This window comes from Mobula hypostoma, chromosome 3 (genome assembly GCF_963921235.1).
Source record: "Mobula hypostoma chromosome 3, sMobHyp1.1, whole genome shotgun sequence".
Classification (NCBI taxonomy): Eukaryota; Metazoa; Chordata; class Chondrichthyes; order Myliobatiformes; family Myliobatidae; genus Mobula; species Mobula hypostoma.
Genome location: NC_086099.1, coordinates 106,824,419 through 106,845,438, shown reverse-complemented (window position 1 = coordinate 106,845,438; position 21,020 = coordinate 106,824,419). Strand labels below are relative to the sequence as shown.

Genomic DNA, 21,020 nt, shown 5'->3' with positions numbered 1-21,020 from the left:
TCACTTTATAACCCACCTGGCTTAAAAGAATAGTAATTTGCAGAATTAGCAGTCACCTGAAAATAGGAATTCATTAGGAAAAGGCAACATAGATTTGCTAAATGCAAATTAATTTTAGTCAACTTGAACTTTCTTATATTGAAAAGGAGTAGGCCAGTGAGTGGAATTTAGTTGATATGCATATGGAATAATAGATGAGTTTCATGAACTAATGTGTACAAATCTGGTGACAAAGCATGGAATAAATTGGGCATTAGTCTCATGGATAGAAAACTGTCTAACTGAGAAGAAACAGAAAGCAGTGGTTAACGGTAGTTTTCAAACTAGTGGGAGGCATATAGTAGTAAATTTCCCCAGGAGTCAGCGACACTTGTTTTCTTAATATATATTAATGACTTGGATACCACAAAACTTGGAAGCAAAATGAACTATGGAGAGAAAGGATAAAGACAGACTGGTGGAATAGGCAATGCGCTTGATAGATGAAATTTAAATGAGAAATATGTAAAGCATATTTAAAATATAAGAAAAAAGGAGAGACAATAGAAACTGGACTCTCTCTCTCTCTCTATATATAATATAATATCTATACACATCTTCATGTGTGATGAGACCTGGGTGGTAGCAGGGAGTTCAGTACCACATGGCCTGGATAAAGAAGCTGTTTCTCTCAATCCTTGATTAACAGTCCTGGTCCTAATGCTACGGTTCCTCCTGCCTGATTGTAGGAGGCAAGAGAGATTGTGCAGCGGATGGGATGGATACTTGACAATGCTAAGGGCCCTGCATATGCAACATCCTGATAACTATCTGGAACGGGTGGAGAGAGATCTTGGTGATTCTCTTGGCTGCCTACACAGTCCTTTCTAGAGTCTTGTGGTCAGATGCCTTATAATTTCTGAACCAAATGGTGATGCAATTGGTCAGGACGTGCTCAATGGTGCTCCTGTAAAATTTGGTTTGATTGGAGGTGGGGAATCCTCACTTACCTCTATGTCCTCAGAAAGTGGTGACCCCGCTGTGCTTTCTTGACTAAAGAGATGGTGTTGAGGGACCAGGTGAGATAGTCCATTAGGTTCATTCCCAGAAACTTGGTGCTCTTAACTCTCTCCATGGAGGAGCTGTTTATGTGCACTGAGGAGTGGTCAGACTGCATCTCCTAAAGTCCACTAGAGATGTTGCTGCCAACACAGACTCACTGTGGTCTTTCTGTCAAGAAGTCCAAGGTTCAGAGAGAGGTGTTGAAATCCAACGAGGACAGTTATCCACCAGCTTCTGAGGGATGATCCTATTAGATGCTGAGTTGTAGTTGATAAGCAGTATCCTAGTATATGAGGCACCATTTTCCAGGAGGGACAGAACGTGATGGAGGGCAGAGGTTATGGTATCATTAGTGGATCAATTTGAGCAATAAACAAAGTGGAAAGGGTCCAATGTAGCAGGAAGATGGGATTTAATGCAATTTATAATCAAACACTTCATTATTGTTGAGACCAGTGCTACTGGAAGGCAGTCTTATAGTCATTAAGGCAGGTTACCCTTGACCTCTTTGGCACTGGGATGATGTCTGCAGGGATAGTGGACTGCTCGAGAGAGATGTTGAAGATGTATGATAGAGCTTCTGTTAACTGGTCTGTACAATCCTTCAGCACCTGACCAGCTTTATGTGGGTTGACCCTAGCCAAGGTCTTCCTCACACGAGATGCAGCCAGACGATTACCTGTTCTTCAGGCACTCATAAATCATTTAAATCCTTTAAATCATTTGAAGGTTGTGGAAAGGGTTAGAACACAATGGAATGCTGGGACTTAGAGAGGGAGATATAGAGTACCATAGCAAGTAAGGCATGATGAATTTATATAAATCATTAATTTGCCTCCAAGTAGAGTTACATGTCCAGATCTAGGATTTACACATCAGACGAGATACAAAAGCTTTAGACAGGATGCAGGGTAGAGTTATTGGAAATATTGAGAGGATTAAGGATTCTGGTTGCATAGACATACTTGAGAAATAGTACTTGTTCTCCATGGAGCCAAGAATTGCAGGGATCAATAAGTCATGAATAGATAGAATAAAAACTGTTCCCATTGGCATCTTCAATCCATCAGAAACTTGAGGGCAAGAATGGAAGTGATGTCAAAAAAACCAAAAGAGGAGCAAGGAAAAGACAATTGCTTGTGGAGTTTAAGCGGCAGATTCCAAAAGCAAGTGGAGTCTTCCAGGGCTTTTTGCGGAGAAAGTTGCTTGTGAAGTTTACATAGTACGAGACTGCCCAATTTAAAAAAGTAAGCAGGGCCTGTTGGGACTTTCTGCAAAGATTGAGATGTCTGAGGTTATTACACACTTGGCAATGGTCAATAAAAAGGAGCTAGGCAGTGGGACAGATTTAGAGTGGGGAACAGATGCTTTGGCAAAAACAGGTGGTTGCTAGTTTAAGGTTTCGCCAGGATTCTCTTTTGTCTATTGGTGTCTAGCTAGAGTAGTGAGAATGGACCCCCAGCTAATGGTGTGCTTCTCATGTGAGCTGTAGGAGCCCTGGGAGAACACCAATCTCCATGAAACACATCTGCTAGAAGTACGTCAAGTATGCTCATTATAGACCATGTTAGGGAGCTGGAGCCAGGACCAGATGATCCACAGATTATTCAGCAAAATGAGAAAGTGAGAGATAAAAGCTATAGGGGATATGATCACTCCTAAAGTGCAGGAGGCAAGTAGCTGGGTGACTGTCAGGAGAGGGAAAGGAAACAGCCGGATAGTATACAGTACCCTGGTGGCTGTTCTCCTCAACAGCAATCATATTTCTTTGGATTCTATTGTTGGATACGTGTGGGCACGTGGCCAAGTGGTTAAGGCATTCAACTAGCGATCTGAAGGTCGTGAGTTCGATCCCCAGCCGAGGCAGTGTGTTGTGTCCTTGAGCAAGGAACTTAACCGCACAGTGCACTGCGACGACACTGGTGCCAAGCTGTATGGGTCCTAGTGCCCTTCCCTTGGACAACAGCGGTGTCGTGGAGAGGGGAGACTTGCAGCATGGGCAACTGCCGGTCTTCCATACAACCTTGCCCAGGCCTGCGCCCTGGAGAGTGAAGACTTTCCAGGTGCAGATCCATGGTCTCGCAAGACTAACGGATGCCTTTATTTATTATTTATTGTTGGATGGGGTGTGGAAATAACCTACCATGGCAAAGCCACAGTGACTAGGTCTCTGGCATGATTTTGGTTCTGTGACTCAGGAAGGAAGTGGAGAGAAGAGTGGTGGTGATAGGGGATTCAATAGTTAGGAGAACAGATAGGAGATTTTGTGGACATGAAAGACACTCCTGGATGGTATGACGCTTACTAGGTGCCAGGATCAGGGATGTCTGAGATTGGGTACACAGCATTCTTAAGGGGAGGAAGGGTGAACAGCCAGAGGTCACAGTACATATTGGTATCAACGAAAAGCAGTGAGGTCCTAAAGAGAGAATATAGGAAGCTAGATAGGAGGCTAAAAAGCAGGACCTCATGGGTGGTAATCTCTGCATTGCTGCCTGTGCCACGTGTCATTAAGGGCAAGAATAGGAACAATATGGAAGACGAATATGTGCCTGAAGAATTCATGTATGGGGCAGAGTTTCAGATTTGTGGATCACTGGGATCTTTTCTGGGGAAGGTATGACTTGTACAAAAGAGATGGGTTACAGATGAAGTCGAGGGGGACAAATATTCTTGTGAACAGGTTTGCAAGATCTTTTGGAGAGGGTTTAAAATAATTTGGTGGGGGATGGGAACCTGTGTAGATGTGGTGTGTGGAAAGACTGAGAGGAAGGACAGGCAGTGCAAAGGCACAGTTGGATTAATTGTAATGTGTCTTGATTTATAAACTTCTGTGAGGTCACGCCTCACTCTCCTGCACTCCAGGTAATGAAGATCCAGCATGACCAACCTCTCGCTATACTTCAGACCCTCTAGTCCAGGCACCATTCTCTCCAGCTTGACAATGACCAAAACTGGCTCACCAACAATTTATATAAGTCCCACATAAAGTGTCTCTACACCTAAACCCGAAGGCATGACTGATTAAAGCCAGCATGGAAATGTTTTTTTTTTCCCCACACCCTGTCTATTTGTGTAGTCCTTTTCAACAAACTGCACTTGGATTCTGGGACCCCTGTGTTTCACAACACTCATCAGTGTTTGGCCATTCATTATATACGTCCTATCCTTCTTTGAATATCCAGAATGCAACACCTCACACTTATCAAAGTCAAAATCCATTTACCATTCCTCAGCCCTAACAGATCAAGATCTCATTGCAATTCATTGCAACCTGCTTCACTGTCAATAAGACCTCTTAATTTAGTATCATCAGCAAACTTGCTAATCGTGCCACATACACTCACATACAAATCATTCACATAAATATTGCATAACAGAGATCACAACACTGACTCCTGGAACATTATTAAGCACAAGCCAACCATCAACCTTCGTTTCCTATCATCGAGTCAATTCCAAATCCATTTCACTAGCTCCCACTGAAACCTATGGGGGCTAATCTTCCAGATTTTGTCAGAGGTCTTACTAAAGCTAACATAGACAACATCCAGTGGCCTACCGTAGGTTAAATATTCCCTTAGTTAACTCTTCAAAAAGCTCCAAAATAATCAATCAGACAAGACATCACATGCAAAAATCCATGCCAACTATTACTGATCAGGAGTCGATTGGTAGATCTTGTCACTCAGAATTCCTGCCAGTAAATTCACAACAACTGAAGTCAGGCTCACTTGCCTGTATTTCCCCAGCCTGACCTTGTTACCCTTGGTAACAATAGATCAACATTAACTACCATTCAGTTTTCTGGAACTTCCCTAATGGCTAATGATGAAGCAGATACCTCTATAAGAGCCACTGTGACTTCTTTCCTGGACAGGCCCTAGGAATTTGCCTCCATTAATGTGTGTTAACCTACGCTAAATGCATTTCCATTCTACTTCTGGGTTAGTCACCAAACTGAGGTGATAAATGCAACCAGATTAATAGTATGTGGATAGGCCGACGAGGGGGAATGTCGTACTAGATCTAGTACTAGGTAATGAACCGGGTCAGGTCACAGATCTCTCAGTGGGTGAGCATCTCGGGGACAGCGACCACCGCTCCCTAGCCTTTAGCATTATCATGGAAAAGGATAGAATCAGAGAAGACAGGAAAATTTTTAATTGGGGAAGGGAAAATTATGAGGCTATAAGGCTAGAACTTGTGGGTGTGAATTGGGATGATGTTTTTGCAGGGAAATGTACTATGGACATGCAGTCAATGTTTAGAGATCTCTTGCAGGATTGTGGGGATAAATTTGTCCCGGTGAGGAAGATAAAGAATGGTAGGGTGAAGGAATCATGGGTGACCAGTGAGGTGGAAAATCTAGTCAGGTGGAAGAAGGCAGCATACATGTAGTTTAGCAAGCAAGGATCTATTGAGGAATATAGGGAAGCAAGAAAGGAGCTTCAGAAAGGGCTGAGAAGAGCAAGAAGGGGGCATGAGAAGGCCTTGGCGAGTAGGGTAAAGGAAAACCCCAAGGCATTCTTCAATTATGTGAAGAACAAAAGGATGACAGGAGTGAAGGTAGGACCAATTAGACATAAAGGTGGGAAGATGTGCCTGGAGGCTGTGGAAGTGAGCGAGGTCCTCAATGAATACTTCTCTTCGGTATTCACCAATGAGAGGGAACTTGATGACGGTGAGGACAATATGAGTAAGGTTGATGTTCCGGAGCATGTTGATATTAAGGGAGAGGAGGTGTTGGAGCTGTTAAAATATAAGTCCCCGGGGCCTGACGGAATATTCCCCAAGCTGCTCCACGAGGTGAGGGAAGAGATTGCTGAGCCTCTGGCTAGGACCTTTACGTCCTCGTTATCCACGGGAATGGTACCGGAGGATTGGAGGGAGGCGAATGCTGTCCCCTTGTTCAAAAAAGGTAGTAGGGATAGTCCGGGTAATTATAGACCAGTGAGCCTTACGTCTGTGGTGGGAAAGCTGTTCCGAAAGATTCTTAGAGATAGGATCTATGGGCATTTAGAGAATCATGGTCGGATCAGGGACAGCCAGCATGGCTTTGTGAAGGGCAGATCGTGTCTAACAAGCCTGATAGAGTTCTTTGAGGAGGTGACCAGGCATATAGATGAGGGTAGTGTGGTGGATGTGATCTATATGGATTTTAGTAAGGCATTTGACAAGGTTCCACACAGTAGGCTTATTCAGAAAGTCAGAAGGCATGGGATCCAGGGAAGTTTGGTCAGGTGGATTCAGAATTGGCTTGCCTGCAGAAGGCAGAGGGTCATGGTGGAGGGAGTACATTCAGATTGGAGGATTGTGATTTGTGGTGTCCCACAAGGATCTGTTCTGGGACCTCTACTTTTTGTGATTTTTATTAATGACCTGGATGTGGGGGTAGAAGGATGGGTTGGCAAGTCTGTAGATGACACAAAGGTTGGTGGTGTTGTAGATAGTGTAGAGGATTGTCGAAGATTGCAGAGAGACATTGATAGGATGCAGAAGTGGGCTGAGAAGTGGCAGGTGGAGTTCAACCTGGAGAAGTGTGAGGTGGTACACTTTGGAAGGACAAACTCCAAGGCAGAGTACAAAGTAAATGTCATGATACTTGGTAGTGTGGAGGAGCAGAGAGATCTGGGGGCACATGTCCACAGATCCCTGAAAGTTGCCTCACAGGTAGATAGGGTAGTTAAGAAAGCTTATGGGGTGTTAGCTTTCATAAGTCGAGGGATAGAGTTTAAGAGTCGCGATGTAATGATGCAGCTGTATAAAACTCTGGTTAGGCCACACTTGGAGTACTGTGTCCAGTTCTGGTCACCTCACTATAGGAAGGATGTGGAAGCATTGGGAAGGGTACAGAGGATATTTACCAGGATGCTGCCTGGTTTAGAGAGTATGGATTATGATCATAGATTAAGGGAGCTAGGGCTTTACTCTTTGGAGAGAAGGAGGATGAGAGGAGACATGATGGAGGTCTCTTGCGGGGCACCACCGCTCAATACAAGGGGACATGGCTTTAAGGTAAGGGGTGGAAAGTTCAAGGGGGATATTAGAGGAAGGTTTTTTACTCAGAGAGTGGTTGGTGCGTGGAATGCACTGCCTGAGTCAGTGGTGGAGGCAGATACACTCGTGAAGTTTAAGAGACTACTAGACAGATATATGGAGGAATTTAAGGTGGGGGGGGTTATATGGGAGGCAGGGTTTGAGGGTCGGCACAACATTGTGGGCCGAAGGGCCTGTACTGTGCTGTGCTATTCTATGTTCTATGAAATCATCTTATTAAACTTATGTGAACCCGACTTTTGTGCATATTGGCCATCATTTAGTTGCAGTAACTGCTTTCAAAAGTAATCCAGTGGGTGTAAAGGTTCCTGAAGAATGGGGCAGGGCACATGGGTAATGTTCTCATAGGCAAGTTTCTCACGCAGAAGTTTAAATTTCACATTTTCCCTTTGTAAACATAATATTTCAGATAACAATTGTGAATACATGCTGAACAACTCCCTCAATTGAGTGTGAATACATTTGATTGTCTATGTTACATTAGAATAGTATCTGAATATTGACAAATGTTACCAATGAAGATATTATTGGGCTTGATCTCAGACAGCAACACTACTGTCAGAATGATATTTTGTTGATAAGATGTGCTTACCTTGCTGCTGTAAGTATCCAACCATGGGAGGCTGACCTGGTACCTTCTGGTAACCAACACCACCTTGATTCATTCCAGGATGACTAACATTTACTCCTGCAGGCCCTCTGGGAAACATTGAAGCTACTGGGACAGCTGGTGTAACAGGTGTTCCTTGAGCTGGAGGAGAAGAAATAGGAGGCAAATGGTGCTGAGGCTGCGATCCTTGGAACGAAGGCTGGAGGGGTGGTCCAGCCAGTGAAGGGTCACTTTGTGGAGGTGCTCGAGAAGAGCCTATTAAAATAAAGGAACATTTTGATATAAAGTCTAATTAAAATGCTTACACAAAAGGAAGTAGCTTCTGTAATAAAGAACAAAAATCGAAGTGCAGGAGAAACTTAGTGGGTTGGGAACATCTGGTTCACTGATTTCTTGGGTGAGAGCAGGGGCAGATGGTGGGAGGGGGCAGCCAGGCCTTCGTCTTGGTGAGGAAAAAGCCTGAAGCTACAGTGTTGCCAGTTTTCAGCGGCCCAGAGTGAGGCGGTGTGCTTGTAGCGCTTCGAGGGGGCTGATGTGGCACGGCATCCAGAATGGAGTTGGTGCTGCCCTCTGAGGGAATCATAACACTAAAAGCAAGTCACTAGATTATTTATTTCAGCCACAAACATTAGTGCGAGAGTTCCTCACGGCGGTGCCCTAGGTTATCATTACCTTCATTTTATCACATGGTCAGAAATGGGGATGGTCATTAATGTTTGCACTATACTGAATTACATTTGAATGGCTCAGCAAACAAAGCAGGTCATATTTACAATAGGAATGTACAGAGCACTGGGACTGCTTTCGTTAGAAGGATTGTGATGATTCAGGAAGATGGCTCATTATCAGCATCCTGAGGGCAATTATCGATGAAAGATAAATGCTGACCATGCAAACCATGCACAATCTATAAATAAGTCAACAACATTTCAGGAAACTGAAACACATGCAGGTAGCCAATACACACATGCAAAAAGCTATGGAATTTGTCCTCAGTGAGAGTTTCGCCTTATGGTATAATGCAACAGGAGTTATATGCATAAATATTCAGATCTTTTCCAAACATTTATTAAATTACTTAAACAATTTACACAAGGATTTTCTCTCTTGAGATGGAGAGATTAGGTATTTGGCTATTTGCTTTCTTTACTGGAGCCACAATAATCCTTCACCAAGTTGTCTTCACTCACCAATTTACCTTCCAAGTAAAAGATGTGTAATTTGAGGGAGGATGTTTTAACAATTCTAGAAATTATTACAAAATAATTGTTCACCCTAGTTATATGTTGAAATTTTGATAATGGAGTATGCCTGAATAATATATAATTATGTGAAACAAGTTTGATAGTCACAAAAGTTGGGTGCCAGTGGAAGTTCAGGCTAACATCAATAGGTCAGCATAAGTCAGATGCATGAATTCTGGAGTAAATCATGAAAAGGCAAGGAACGAAAAAAATTGTTAACAATCATAGAGGTTTTGAGTTGCTTTTGTCATGCCATTAAAATGCTTACTATGTTTTACTGAGCAGAGGCATATACATATATACACACACACATATATAGATAGATGGAGAGAGATAGAGAGAGGGAGAGATAGAGAGATAGAGATAGAGAGAGAGATAGGGAGGGGGAGGGGGGAGGGGGAGAGAGGGGAGAGGGGGGAGGGGGGGAGGGGGGAGAGGGGGGAGAGGGGGGAGAGAGGAGGGGGGAGGGGAGGGGGGAGGGGAGGGGGGGAGGGGAGGGGAGAGGAGGGGAGAGGGATTGTGAGAGCCAACAAGGAACAACTACAGAGAAATTATCCAGCATCAAATAAATTTGAAAAAAAAATCCTGAATAGGTTTTTAATTTCCCATTGCCCTTTTATTACCTTTACCAAGTTCTTATACATCCAAAACAAATATTCAACTGATTTAAAAGTTGCTGGTGAACACAGCAGGCCAGGCAGCATCTATAGGAAGCGGTACAGTCGACGTTTCGGGCCGAGACCCTTCGTCAGGACTGACTGAAAGAAGAGCTAGTAAGAGATTTTAAAGTGGGAGGGGGAGGGGGAGGGGGGAAGACCAGAAGATGGGCGAGGAGTATAGTGAGAGGGACAGAGGGAGAAAAAGTAGAGAGAAAGAGAGAGAGAGTATATATAAAATAAATAAATTACAGATGGGGTACGAGGGGGAGGTGGGGCATTAACGGAAGTTAGAGTAGTCAGTGTTATTTATTTATTTACTATATATATATTCTTTCTCTCTCCTTTTTCTCCCTCTGTCCCTCTCACTATACTCCTTGCTCATCCTCTGGTCTCCCCCCCCGCCTTTTCTTGCTGCCGAGGCCTCCCATCCCATGATCCTCTCATATCCCTTTTGCCAATCAACTGTCCAGCTTTTGGCTCCATCCCTCCCCCTCCTGTCTTCTCCTATCAGTTTTGGATCTCCCCCTCCCCTTCCCACTTTCAAATCTCTTACTAGCTCTTCTTTCAGTTAGTCCTGACGAAGGGTCTCGGCCCGAAATGTCGAGTGTACCTCTTCCTATAGATGCTGCCTGGCCTGCTGTGTTCACCAGCAACTTTTATGTGTGTTGTTTGAAATTCCAGCAGCTGCAGATTTCCTCTTGTTGCATTCAATTGATTTGCTGTGTTACTTAACAAGAACACTTACCATAGCCACTTATTTTCATGGTACCCATTTGACCAATGACTTGCTGTGTGAATGCAGGTAGTGTGGTATTCTGGTATATTGATTGTGCGTGAGAGCCATGGGATTGGAAGGAAGGAGTCTGAACACTGCTTGGAGAAGAAACTGCATAGCTACAAACACAAACAAATTGAAATATAAGCATCATAGTGGCATCTCTAACTCATTTACTTCCAATTATTCTTTGATATTGAACCATTCACAATTATTTTATTGAAAATATGACTCAAACATTAGCATATAATATTCAACAAACCCAGCCCTAGTACAGCTTAGCATTCTGCAAAATTTCATGGTTACATGACCATTAACTATTGGGCAAAGCAGCTGAACAATAACAGCTCTAGTTCTGCATCAAATCCAGTTGGAAACTTAAGTGCCTTTACTTTTTACTGAGGTTAATGCACCAGGAGCCAAGTACTTGCTAAAAAAAAAAGAGCATACTTGATTACTCTTTTAAGACATTCAATTTTATTAAAACAAAGCCAAGTATACCTATGTATGTAAAATGATGTTTTTATACAAATTTTATTATAGGTTATGATAAATACCTTGGTATTTGGTTTCCAGGATTATATATCCCATTCTGGAGGTTAGTTTGACCAAATTGTGCTGGAGAAGATGATGAATGACCAACAGAAACTGCTGGCCCATGAGGTAAAGATGCTGGTTTCAACAGCCCTATGAAACAAGTATAACCATTAATCATAATCCTATTTTACACAAATACACCCTTTGGGAAAAGTAGCAATGCATGGAAAAAATATTTGTAAAAGATATTAGGAATAGAACATATTTCCACAACTATGATAAATTTATGTTCAAATATTTGCTATGTTTATAGACTTTTTCAATTCCACTTGAAAGGCAAAAATCTATATGTGTTGGTAATCCAAAGTAAAATTCTGGAGATATTCATGAGAAACAGGGTAAACATTTCAGACCAATAATTCTTTCGCAATATGAGAGGCATTCTGGAGAACTCAAAATCTAATGAACAGTCAGTGGCCTGAAATGTTAACTGTTTCTCTCTTCAGAGATGCCACTGACTTGTTGGGAAATCCCAGCATTTTCTCTTTTAATTCTGCAATTCTACAAGCTATGGCACAATCTACTACTGACAAATCAGCTACATTTTCTGTGCTAAATAGTAGTAAGTAGATAAATAGATTTAAAAAAAAGTGAAAGAAATTAAAATTATTTAAATACCACTTTGGTTGTTAATTAAATTGTTAGCTTAAATTATTTCTATCAGATAATCTAATCATGAGGAATAGAATACAAAGTGTGTAACAAAAGTAAATATTCAGATTTCTATGCAAATAATGTCCATTTCTCAACAAAATCCAAGCAACAGGAGCTAAATGCTGGCTTTCTGCTAACCTTTGCTCATCAGAGACGATCAAACAAACTCTAAAAGTGTACCTGTATTTCAGCAGTCGTCAAGGTAAAGTGGGAGGGGCTAGTGAATGCACAACGCAGGGCATCATTTGAGATCTTTGATCAAAATATGGTTTAACATCACCAGCATATGCCGTAAAGTTTGTTTAGCCTAATTCTAGTCTCTGTATACAGATTACCTGTAGGTGCTACTGAATGTGACTAACCTGTTCCACCAAAGTGGCCGTAATGAGGCTGTGAACTTGCTGAACCGCATGCAGTTGGATATCCTCCCATTCCAGGTTGACTTTGGGAATAAGGTGGTGTGGTAATATATCCTTGTTGACTCATTTTTATTTAAAATATTCTCATTCCTTGGATTCTTAAGAAATCTGATGAAAAAAGGCCAAAGTTTCAGGTTACTTTCACATTGCAGGACAGTCGAGATTCTAGTACGCCTATGATATACCATCCAAATATATTCTGACAATAATGCAAGGGGTGTGCCCTGACTCCATCATGAATTGTCACAAACTAAAATGCAAGCTTGAAGGGCAAGTTGGACATTAGGTAGCAAAGTTTCACTTGATTAATTAATTATCTAAAGTTTAGATATTTAATCAAATGAAACCTTGCTATTTATATTAAAGATAGTTCACAAAATTGGTGCAGAATGCTTCAGCATATTAGCAATGTAGAGGGGCTCACCAGTGATTTTCATGAGAAACACCCAGCAAACAGGGAAATTAGACATAATATTGTTTATAGCAACTATTGACAGAAGGCCAGGCACCAAATTAGTCAGTTCCATGAAAATCTGATAGCATTTTCTTCCAGAAATGTGAAGTCAGATGTTGTAATTTTGTACTTTTTCCACAGAACTAATATTTATTTTACTTATTTTTTGCAATTGTTATTAGGTATTTCCAAAAGATTATGGCAGACTTGCAAAATATGTAAATTAATTCCCTACATTCTTGAGCTCCCATTCCCTGCATTATAACTGCCCTTCAAGATCAAGCCCCCAAAATCCAGACTGCACTTAAGAGTTTAGAAGCTCAGCAAATCCTGTTAAATGAACCCAAACCTGTGATTCCCTGCTATGCATTTTCCAAGTCTTCAAGTATCTGCTCCTCTGGACAATGTCAATTTCCAAACACCCCCGACTCCCAACACTCCAAAACATAGCCACAATCAAACAAGAGCTTTGCAGCACCCCATAATGTCCCAGTCTCCAAAACAACTCCCAATCCCAGTCATAGGCTCAACCAAGCTTTGGAATTTCCTCCTCCAAAGCTTGGCCTTGAGGGAAGGGGAACAAATGGCACATATTTGGTTGTGTATATTGTGACCATTGAACAAATGAAGTTCAATGAGGTGATCCAAAAACCATAAATTTCTAGGCCCTAGTACTCAACTCCCCATATAAATAGATAGAGGTTGAATGATCCATTTAATATCAATAAACTGTAATTAATATTGAAAGTACCATGAAGTGTTTCACTCTGCACATGCCTCCAACATGGATATAATGGGCAGCGTAATAACATTAGTGCCAGCAACCAGGATTTAATTCACCCACTGACTGTAGGGAATTTATACCTTCTTTTAGGCCTGCAAATGCAGGATCCTCCCAGTTCCCATCCAACTAACAGGAGTCACCTGCCACTCATTCCAACGCAAAACATGCTGCCTATTTAAACCCAGCTCTCATCCACAATCCTCCTTCATAGGAATGAGCCAGCCTCAACCAGTTAGTCTAAGCCTTCAGTTATCTTGTTACCTTGTCATGTTAAGTTTCTATTCTCTCTTGTTTTGTGCTCCCTCATGCTCATTGTTTTGCAGTTTGTTATTAAAGTTATAGCTCACCATTAATTCATCTCTGCTGCTCTGTGATTAGGTCAAGACTCCTCTACATTTGGTGACAGAGCAGTGGAGACAATTTAATGGTGAGTGATAACTATTAGGAAATAATATAGTTTTATAGTTTTGTAGTAGAATTCAGTGTTCTAAATTGTTTTGTTTTTCATTTAAATACATAATTTGTTACTTAGTTAAATGATAGTTTATCTTTTTTATACCTTTTTAACTATTTCCATGAAACTTTTTGCTAATTGGCACAGCTACTTAATTGGAAAGATGTTCTGGTCCTGATGTATCCCAATTAACCAGGATCTGCTATATTTAGATTAGCATCTGTAACAAAATTCTTCAAGCCTTCCGACTGAATCTTTTAATATCTTATGGGGCAAAAGAAAAAATAAAGCAAAAACAAAAAATCACAGAAAACATGGGAAGGAAGAGAAAAAGATGCTGGGAGATTATAGCTGCAAGGCTCTCCCAGGAAGACCCCTCCTGCTTATACTGAGTGGTCCAGAGCATATTCCATACACTGGATAGTCAAGCCCCCACAAGGTGGGTCTGTGAGCTACATCAGCAGTTCATAGACATCTGCAAGTGCTGATTACTTTTTGATTCAAATTACAGGCAATGCTTTTATATATGTAAAATCTTTGTCCTCTGGGTCACAATTATTCACAATTAGTTCACTACTTTCAATTATTCATTTTATGGTGAGTTATTTATGAAGCTTGTAAATTGCGACCTTTTAATCCAATTTTTGTCAGTAAGTAATTAACAGGAACTACAGATGTTGGTGACATTAACACATGGGCTAATGCACCAGGAAATGAAATCTACATTAGAGTGGATCATAATAAGTGTCCAAACCAATTCTTAATGGACAGTTCAAACCTTTTAAAACATGCTCTAATCTTATTTTGCATGATATACATGCAAGGAACAGGAATGTATGATTAGGGCTTTGTCAAACATGTCTGCTCCTTGCACAGCTAAGAATTATTATCTTCATACCAGTTACATTGAAAACTGGACCATATACAGATTTTGTATGTGGCAAAATGTGACAGATAATTTTATTTAATTAAGTCCTGGTGCAGACACAAACAAAAGGGTCACTAAAAGATCAGCTGTCAATATTCCTGGCAGGCACTAAGACACTGAGAGTCTGCTTGAAGTTGCTTTCCTGGGTTAACCATTTTTGTTTTCACTTGCACAGTGCATTGTTTTTGTTTGGATTGTAAAAATTAATTACTGTACCATGCTAAGAAAGTTAAAGAATATCTTCAATCAAGAGAGGAACGCAGTTAAAGTTTAGGTTCAGGATCAAAGATTTGGGATGTATTTCACCTAATCTATAGCTGTCAAATATGGTGTGAAGTGTGATGTGATTGAGTTCATAGAACAGCAGTTAGTGGGATAACTAAATGGTTCTAGGGCTGAAAAGGTACTGGAAGACTGAAAGCTATAGTAGGACAGCAGAAAATAGATGGAAATTGAAATGTGGTAATTGGAATGTATGTGATTTGACAGGACTGAAGCTTTTTCAAGTGCCTTGAAAAAGTATACAGCCCCCACAACTATTTTCACATTTCCAAAATTTAAAATATTTCAAACTAGGAATTTTGAACAAATCTATAAAACATTGTATATCATGTCACATCAAAAGAAAATTCCAAAACCTTTCAAGAATTTACTAGAAATTAAACACAAAAATTGAGAGACTGAAAAAAGTCTCTCATTACCATTCAGACTTTACTCAGTAGCAATATATTTTCTTATTTATTGATGTTTAATATTCATCAATATTTGTTGATATAGAAAAAGAGGATCACCTGTTTTCAATGAGTTCATAAGAATAATACTCCCTCTCTCTGTGTGGTCCAACTGTATGGCAATTTTCAAAAAACCATGCCAAAATTAGGCAAAAGAGCATTCAAGACAAGTTAGTGAGATGGTGATAAAGAAGCACAAATCGAGGTAAGGGTACAAGACCATTTCAAAGGCACAGAACATAACATTACAATCCATCATGAAAAATTATGACACCACAGCCACACTGCCTCGGTCAGACTGCCTCTCTAAATGTAGTTGCTATCCCTACTGTAAAGTATGGTGGAAGTAGCATCATGCTATGGTGATGCCATCCGGCAGCAGGGACTGGAAATCTGGTCAGGATCGTAGGGAATAGGAATGTTGCTAAATTCAGAGAAATCCTGGATAAAGAACTGTAAGCCTCTACCAGAAAGCATAAACTGGGGAGGAAGATTGTCTTTCAGTAGGACAATGACCCAAAGTACACTGCCAGAGCAACCACAGAGTGGCTTCAAATGAAGAAAATTGATGTCCTTGAGTGGCCCAGTCAGAGTCCTGAAGTTAACCCCATTGAACATCTCTGGCAAGACCTCAAGATTGCTGTCCACCATCGCTCCCCGATTAACCTGGCACAGCTTGAGCAATTTTGCAACGAGGAATAGGCAAATCTTGCTCCATCATGTTGTGTAAAACTAACAGACTTATCCAAAGAGACTACTGGCTGCAATTGTTGTTCAACTAAGTACTGAGCAAAGGGAGGTATATACTTTTGAACTGCTGGCATTTCAGTTTTTCATGCTTTACAATTTACCCTGTTTATTTGGGCTCTACTGCGAAAAAAGGAGCACGTGATTCACAAATAAAAATTCTCAGTTAAATTGATCAAAATCACTGTTGTGGTACTTGTTTATTTATTTATTGAAAAACAGTGTGGAATAGGTTTTTCCAGCCCTTTGAGCTACACCATCCAGCAGTCCCCTGATTTAATCATAGCCTAATCAAGGGACAATTTACAATGACCAATTACCAACCAACCGGTACGTCTTTGGACAGTGGGAGGAAGCCAGAGCACCCAGAGGTAATCCATGCAGTCACGCTGAGAATGTACATACTCCTTACAGGCAGTGGTGGGAATTGAACCCTGGTCACGTGTACTGTAACCACCATGCTATTATGCCACTCCATTTATGTGAACAAAAGGTTGGGGGCTGAATACTTTTACAGGGCACTGTAAATAGATGGGATTTGAACAGTAGTTGGGAGAGCATCAGAATTGTCTAAGCTGAAATGGAAAAAGGAATTAATGAAAATTTAATCAGTAGAAGTCGAGGCAAGAGGCTGGTGGTGGGGTACATTGAGGACTCTTGTTAAGGAAAATATATGGAAACTCAGCTTACTATTGAATAGACCAAAGAAGAATTTAATTGGCTTGGTGCAATCTGAAATGGTGACTGAATGGCATTGTATAATACTATGATATTACTAGAAATGGAAGTGGTTTATATTGTTACGAGTACTGAGGTGCAGTAAAAAGCTCGCCTTGCATATTGTTCACACAGATCAAATCATTACACAGTGCATTGAGGTTGTACAAAGTAATAAGAGAATGCATATTAAAATGTAACAGCTGTAGAGAAGGTGCAGTGTAGGAAAACAATAAGATGCTATTTCATTATGAGTTAGACTGTGAGTCAAGAGTTCATCTCATCATACTAAGGAAGCATTCAATACTCTTAGAGTAGTAGGGAAGAAGCTGGCCTTGAGCTTGGAGGGGTTTTCAGGCTTTTGTATCTTCTATCTGATGGAGAGGGGAGAAGAGAGAATGTCTAGAGTGGGTGCTTTATTTATTTATTTAGGGTACATCACGAACAGGCCCTTCCAGCCCAACAAACCACTCTGTGCTGCAACCCACCTATTTAATACTGGCCTAATCACGGAACAATTTATAATGACCAATTAACCTGCTAACTGTTACGTCTTTGGACTGTGGGAGGGAACTGGAAGAAACCCACGCGTTCACGGGGAGGACGTACACACTCTTTACAGAGGATGCCAGACTAAAACTCTGAACTCCAATGCCCCAAGCTGTAATAGCACTGTGCTATCTTCTACAGTGTCATGGTGCCCAATTTTGTTTATCATGGCTTCTTTACTGAGGCAGTGAGAAGTATGGAAAGAAGACGAGGAGACCTACATCTCTGCAGTCGCATGCAGGGCACTTCCCACACCAAGCTGTCATATATCCAGATATGATGCCTTTAATAGTGCATTAATACAATTTGATAAGGGCTGACAGGGATACTTCTTTAGCCTCCTGAGCTTTCTTGGCCGTGACAATCTATTGTTGACGTTCACACCTAAGAACTTGAAGCTCTCAACCTCAACACATTTGTTATGTAAAGGAGCATATGCACCACCCCTCTTTCTGAAGTCAGTGACCATCTATTTTGTTGTCATGAAGGAGAACATTTTTGTCACGACAACATGTGACTGAGCTGTCTATCTCCTTCCTGTACTCTGATTCAATATTAGTTCAGATACAGCCCACTACAATGGCATCAGCTGAAGACTGGTAGCTTTAGCAGAATATGGCCATGCAGTCATGAGTGTATAGGAAGTAAAGCAGAGGTCTGAGGATACTACCTTACTGAGCACCAGTATTTGGAATCTTGGCAAAGATATTCCCCTACAATTGGATTTCAGGCATATTCGTAGGGTAATCCATAGAGAATTCCTTATTTCATTTGACTTGTATTATAAGCACATGAGCACAAATCGCACATTTTCTAAAAACCAAGATTTGTTTCGCTATATTTACTCTTATGCATAATGCCACTGATGCAGTTGGACTAATCATTATAGAAATTACTTAGTTTTAATACTGTTTTCTCAAAAGATATTACAATTAGGTGGTTGCTGCAATAAGCAAGAAATATTTAAAATATTTATGAACTCGTACATCAACCGTACAAAGACCATCATCACTGTGGATTCTGATGGTAAGTGCCAGCAGTTCCAAACACAGTTTAGCCAAACAGAAGCAACCTGGCGACTTTCACACTTTCACACATGTGAAATCTAATAGTTCCACTGGTGGTTTCCACATGGAATCCAGTAGTGCAGCTTAATTTTGCTGAAATTCTCCAGAACTTTGACCAGGAATGGGACTCTTGGGTCCTGAGCCAGATTACATATGGCAAAAGCCAATTTCATTTCAATGGGAATTATAGGCTGATAATAGCAAAGCAAAGCTGAAGGCAAGATCCTCTTCTAATTCCTTTTAAACTTTGTGATTTGAATTACTTATGCATTTTGGTGTTTTTAGTTCTACTTATTGATTTAATGTTTATTGTTTATAGGTTTCTCAATGGAACCTATCTTCTGGCTGTGGCATCTATTTGGTAAGGTTAGGACAGGCTGTTGGTGGACTGGCTCTTTTGATTTGCTGACATTGAGGGAAAGGTCATTGTCAATCACACCATGGTACTATGCTCTCTATCTCTTTCATGGATAAAAGTCTTGGCATAAGCCTAGAGTTGGATAAGATAGTCATTATATAAAGTGAAAGAACAACGCAATGAAGTACAAAGTAATTGTGCAAAAAGATCGTTACAGTATATCTAAGTATAATCAAATTGAGTAAATGTTAGAAGGGGATGAAACATAAAGGCACTAATGAGAAGAAGTAGTGCCAGCGTTAGTCAAGTTAGCTTAAAATTTAAATAGAAAACTATGGAAATGGAATTAATCATGACAGAGAAACAAACTGAGGGATTCAGTAATCTTCAAAGCAAGTAGCAATAAGAATTTGAATTGCACGATTTTGTGCCAAAATAGTCACATCCAAATACTACTGAGTCAGATTAGGCAATAGTTACAGGTGACAAACCTGTACACGAAAAGGTATAAAACTTGTAGTTAATCTAAATAGTCATTGGAACCAGGCTCAATGACACAGCTTTTAGTCCTGAGTGAACCTTTTTGACTCAATTTATTGATTTTTGTTCGCATTGCTTGCCTATCTGAGCCTTCAGTTCTAAAAATACAGAATCAATGGCAATGTTATGGAATTTGTGACAGCAAATAAAGGCAAAAGTCTCAATGTTCCCAATGTTAACTGGAGAAAACTGTGGCTCATCCAAGGCTGGATATTGGAAGAATCTGATCTTATAATGCAAAAGCAATGTGCAGATGGAACAGGAGGGTCATTGTATGAATGAGAAATTTAAAGTTGGGTGGGAAGAGAACTGGGACAAATTCAGATGGCGCCAAGTGGCTGTCTCTTCAAGCTCATATGCTTAAATTCCCCTCTGTAATGTAAATACGCACAGAGGATCAGGTCACCTCTCATCCCCTGACGGAGAATGACAGGTGACCTGATAGACGTGTATAAGATGATGTGAAGCATTGATCATGTGGATAGTCAGAGGCTTTTTCCCAGGGCTGAAATGGCTAGTACGAAAGGACACGGTTTTAAGGTGCTTGGAAGTAGGTTGTTTTTTTTTACGCAGAGAGTGGTGAGTGAGTGGAACGGGCTGCTGGCGACGGTGACAGAAGCAGATACGATAGGGTCTTTTAAGAGACTCCTGGATAGGTACATGGAGCTTAGAAAAATAGAGGGCTATGGGTAACCCTAGGAAATTTCTAAGTAAGGACATGTTCGGCACAGCTTTGTGGGCTGAAGGGCCTGTAGGTTTTCTATGTTCTAAAGTCTCTTTCTCTTTATTCCCCTTTTCAAGTTGTTGGGGGTTCTATCCAGATCTGATCTGCAAGTGGCGCTCAAAATGCATTTTCTTTGATGGCGGATGATTTCCCGTTCCTGAAGCTCATTGGCCAGCCATTTTCTGATATTCTCCCAGCGCAGCTTGGAAGCTGGCACCTCCAGGGTGTGGCCCTGTGCAGCCCAGTGGATGAAAGATTCCAGGCCGGTGTTGCTGATTTGAGCATCGCAGGAGATGGAATATCAGGATTTTGCTGTGGTGGATGTATGGACGGAGGTCTTTGTAGTTAAGTGGCTGCAGTCACCCTCTCTTTCACTCAATGGGGAGAGAATTTGCTGCTGATTCTCGAGTCGGGAATCTTGGAATAAAAAAACGACACGTCAGACTGTAACACCATAACTGCGACTGTCAGTCTCCCCTTTCAATGTAAAAAATTGGTGATATCGCTCCATCCCTTGTTAGTGAGAGTGAGAGTGAGAGAGTGTGACATGTCAAACTGTCAGGTAAACAACAATTTTTGTTCATGGTCTCTCTTTGGGTGTTTTGCTGTTGCTGGGTGGGTGGTGAGCCTGAGGGGGAAGGGGGCTTTTCGGTTATAACATTTTTCTGTCGTTCATTCTTTTGGGGTTCTGTTTTTTATGGATGGCTGTGAAGACAAGTATTTCATGTTGTATGCTTATACATTCTCTGATAGTAAACAGAACAATTTGAACCTTATTTGGAGGTGTTCTGATTATAATCAAACAGGTAACAACGGAACCAAGTTTGGCAATCCTACGTCGCTGGACAAATGAAGAAAAGTGTTGGGTGAAATGGTTGACTATTAAATATCTGAAGAGTTGTTGAGAA

The 21,020-nt window shown here is 41.0% G+C and overlaps 1 protein-coding gene across 2 annotated transcripts in view; it reads right to left on the bottom strand.

Moving 5' to 3' along the window:
• The window catches only part of sec24d (SEC24 homolog D, COPII coat complex component), a 202,873-nt gene that overhangs the window by 167,202 nt on the left and 14,651 nt on the right, over positions 1 to 21,020 (bottom strand). For both annotated transcript variants that reach the window (XM_063043567.1, XM_063043568.1), the window contains exons 2-5: positions 12,003 to 12,167; positions 10,947 to 11,076; positions 10,360 to 10,508; positions 7,694 to 7,966 (exon numbers count right to left, since the gene is read on the bottom strand). In XM_063043567.1, the coding sequence (XP_062899637.1) occupies positions 7,694 to 7,966; positions 10,360 to 10,508; positions 10,947 to 11,076; positions 12,003 to 12,126 (676 nt within the window). In that variant the 5' untranslated portion in view covers positions 12,127 to 12,167. The remainder of the gene's footprint in view (positions 1 to 7,693; positions 7,967 to 10,359; positions 10,509 to 10,946; positions 11,077 to 12,002; positions 12,168 to 21,020) is intronic.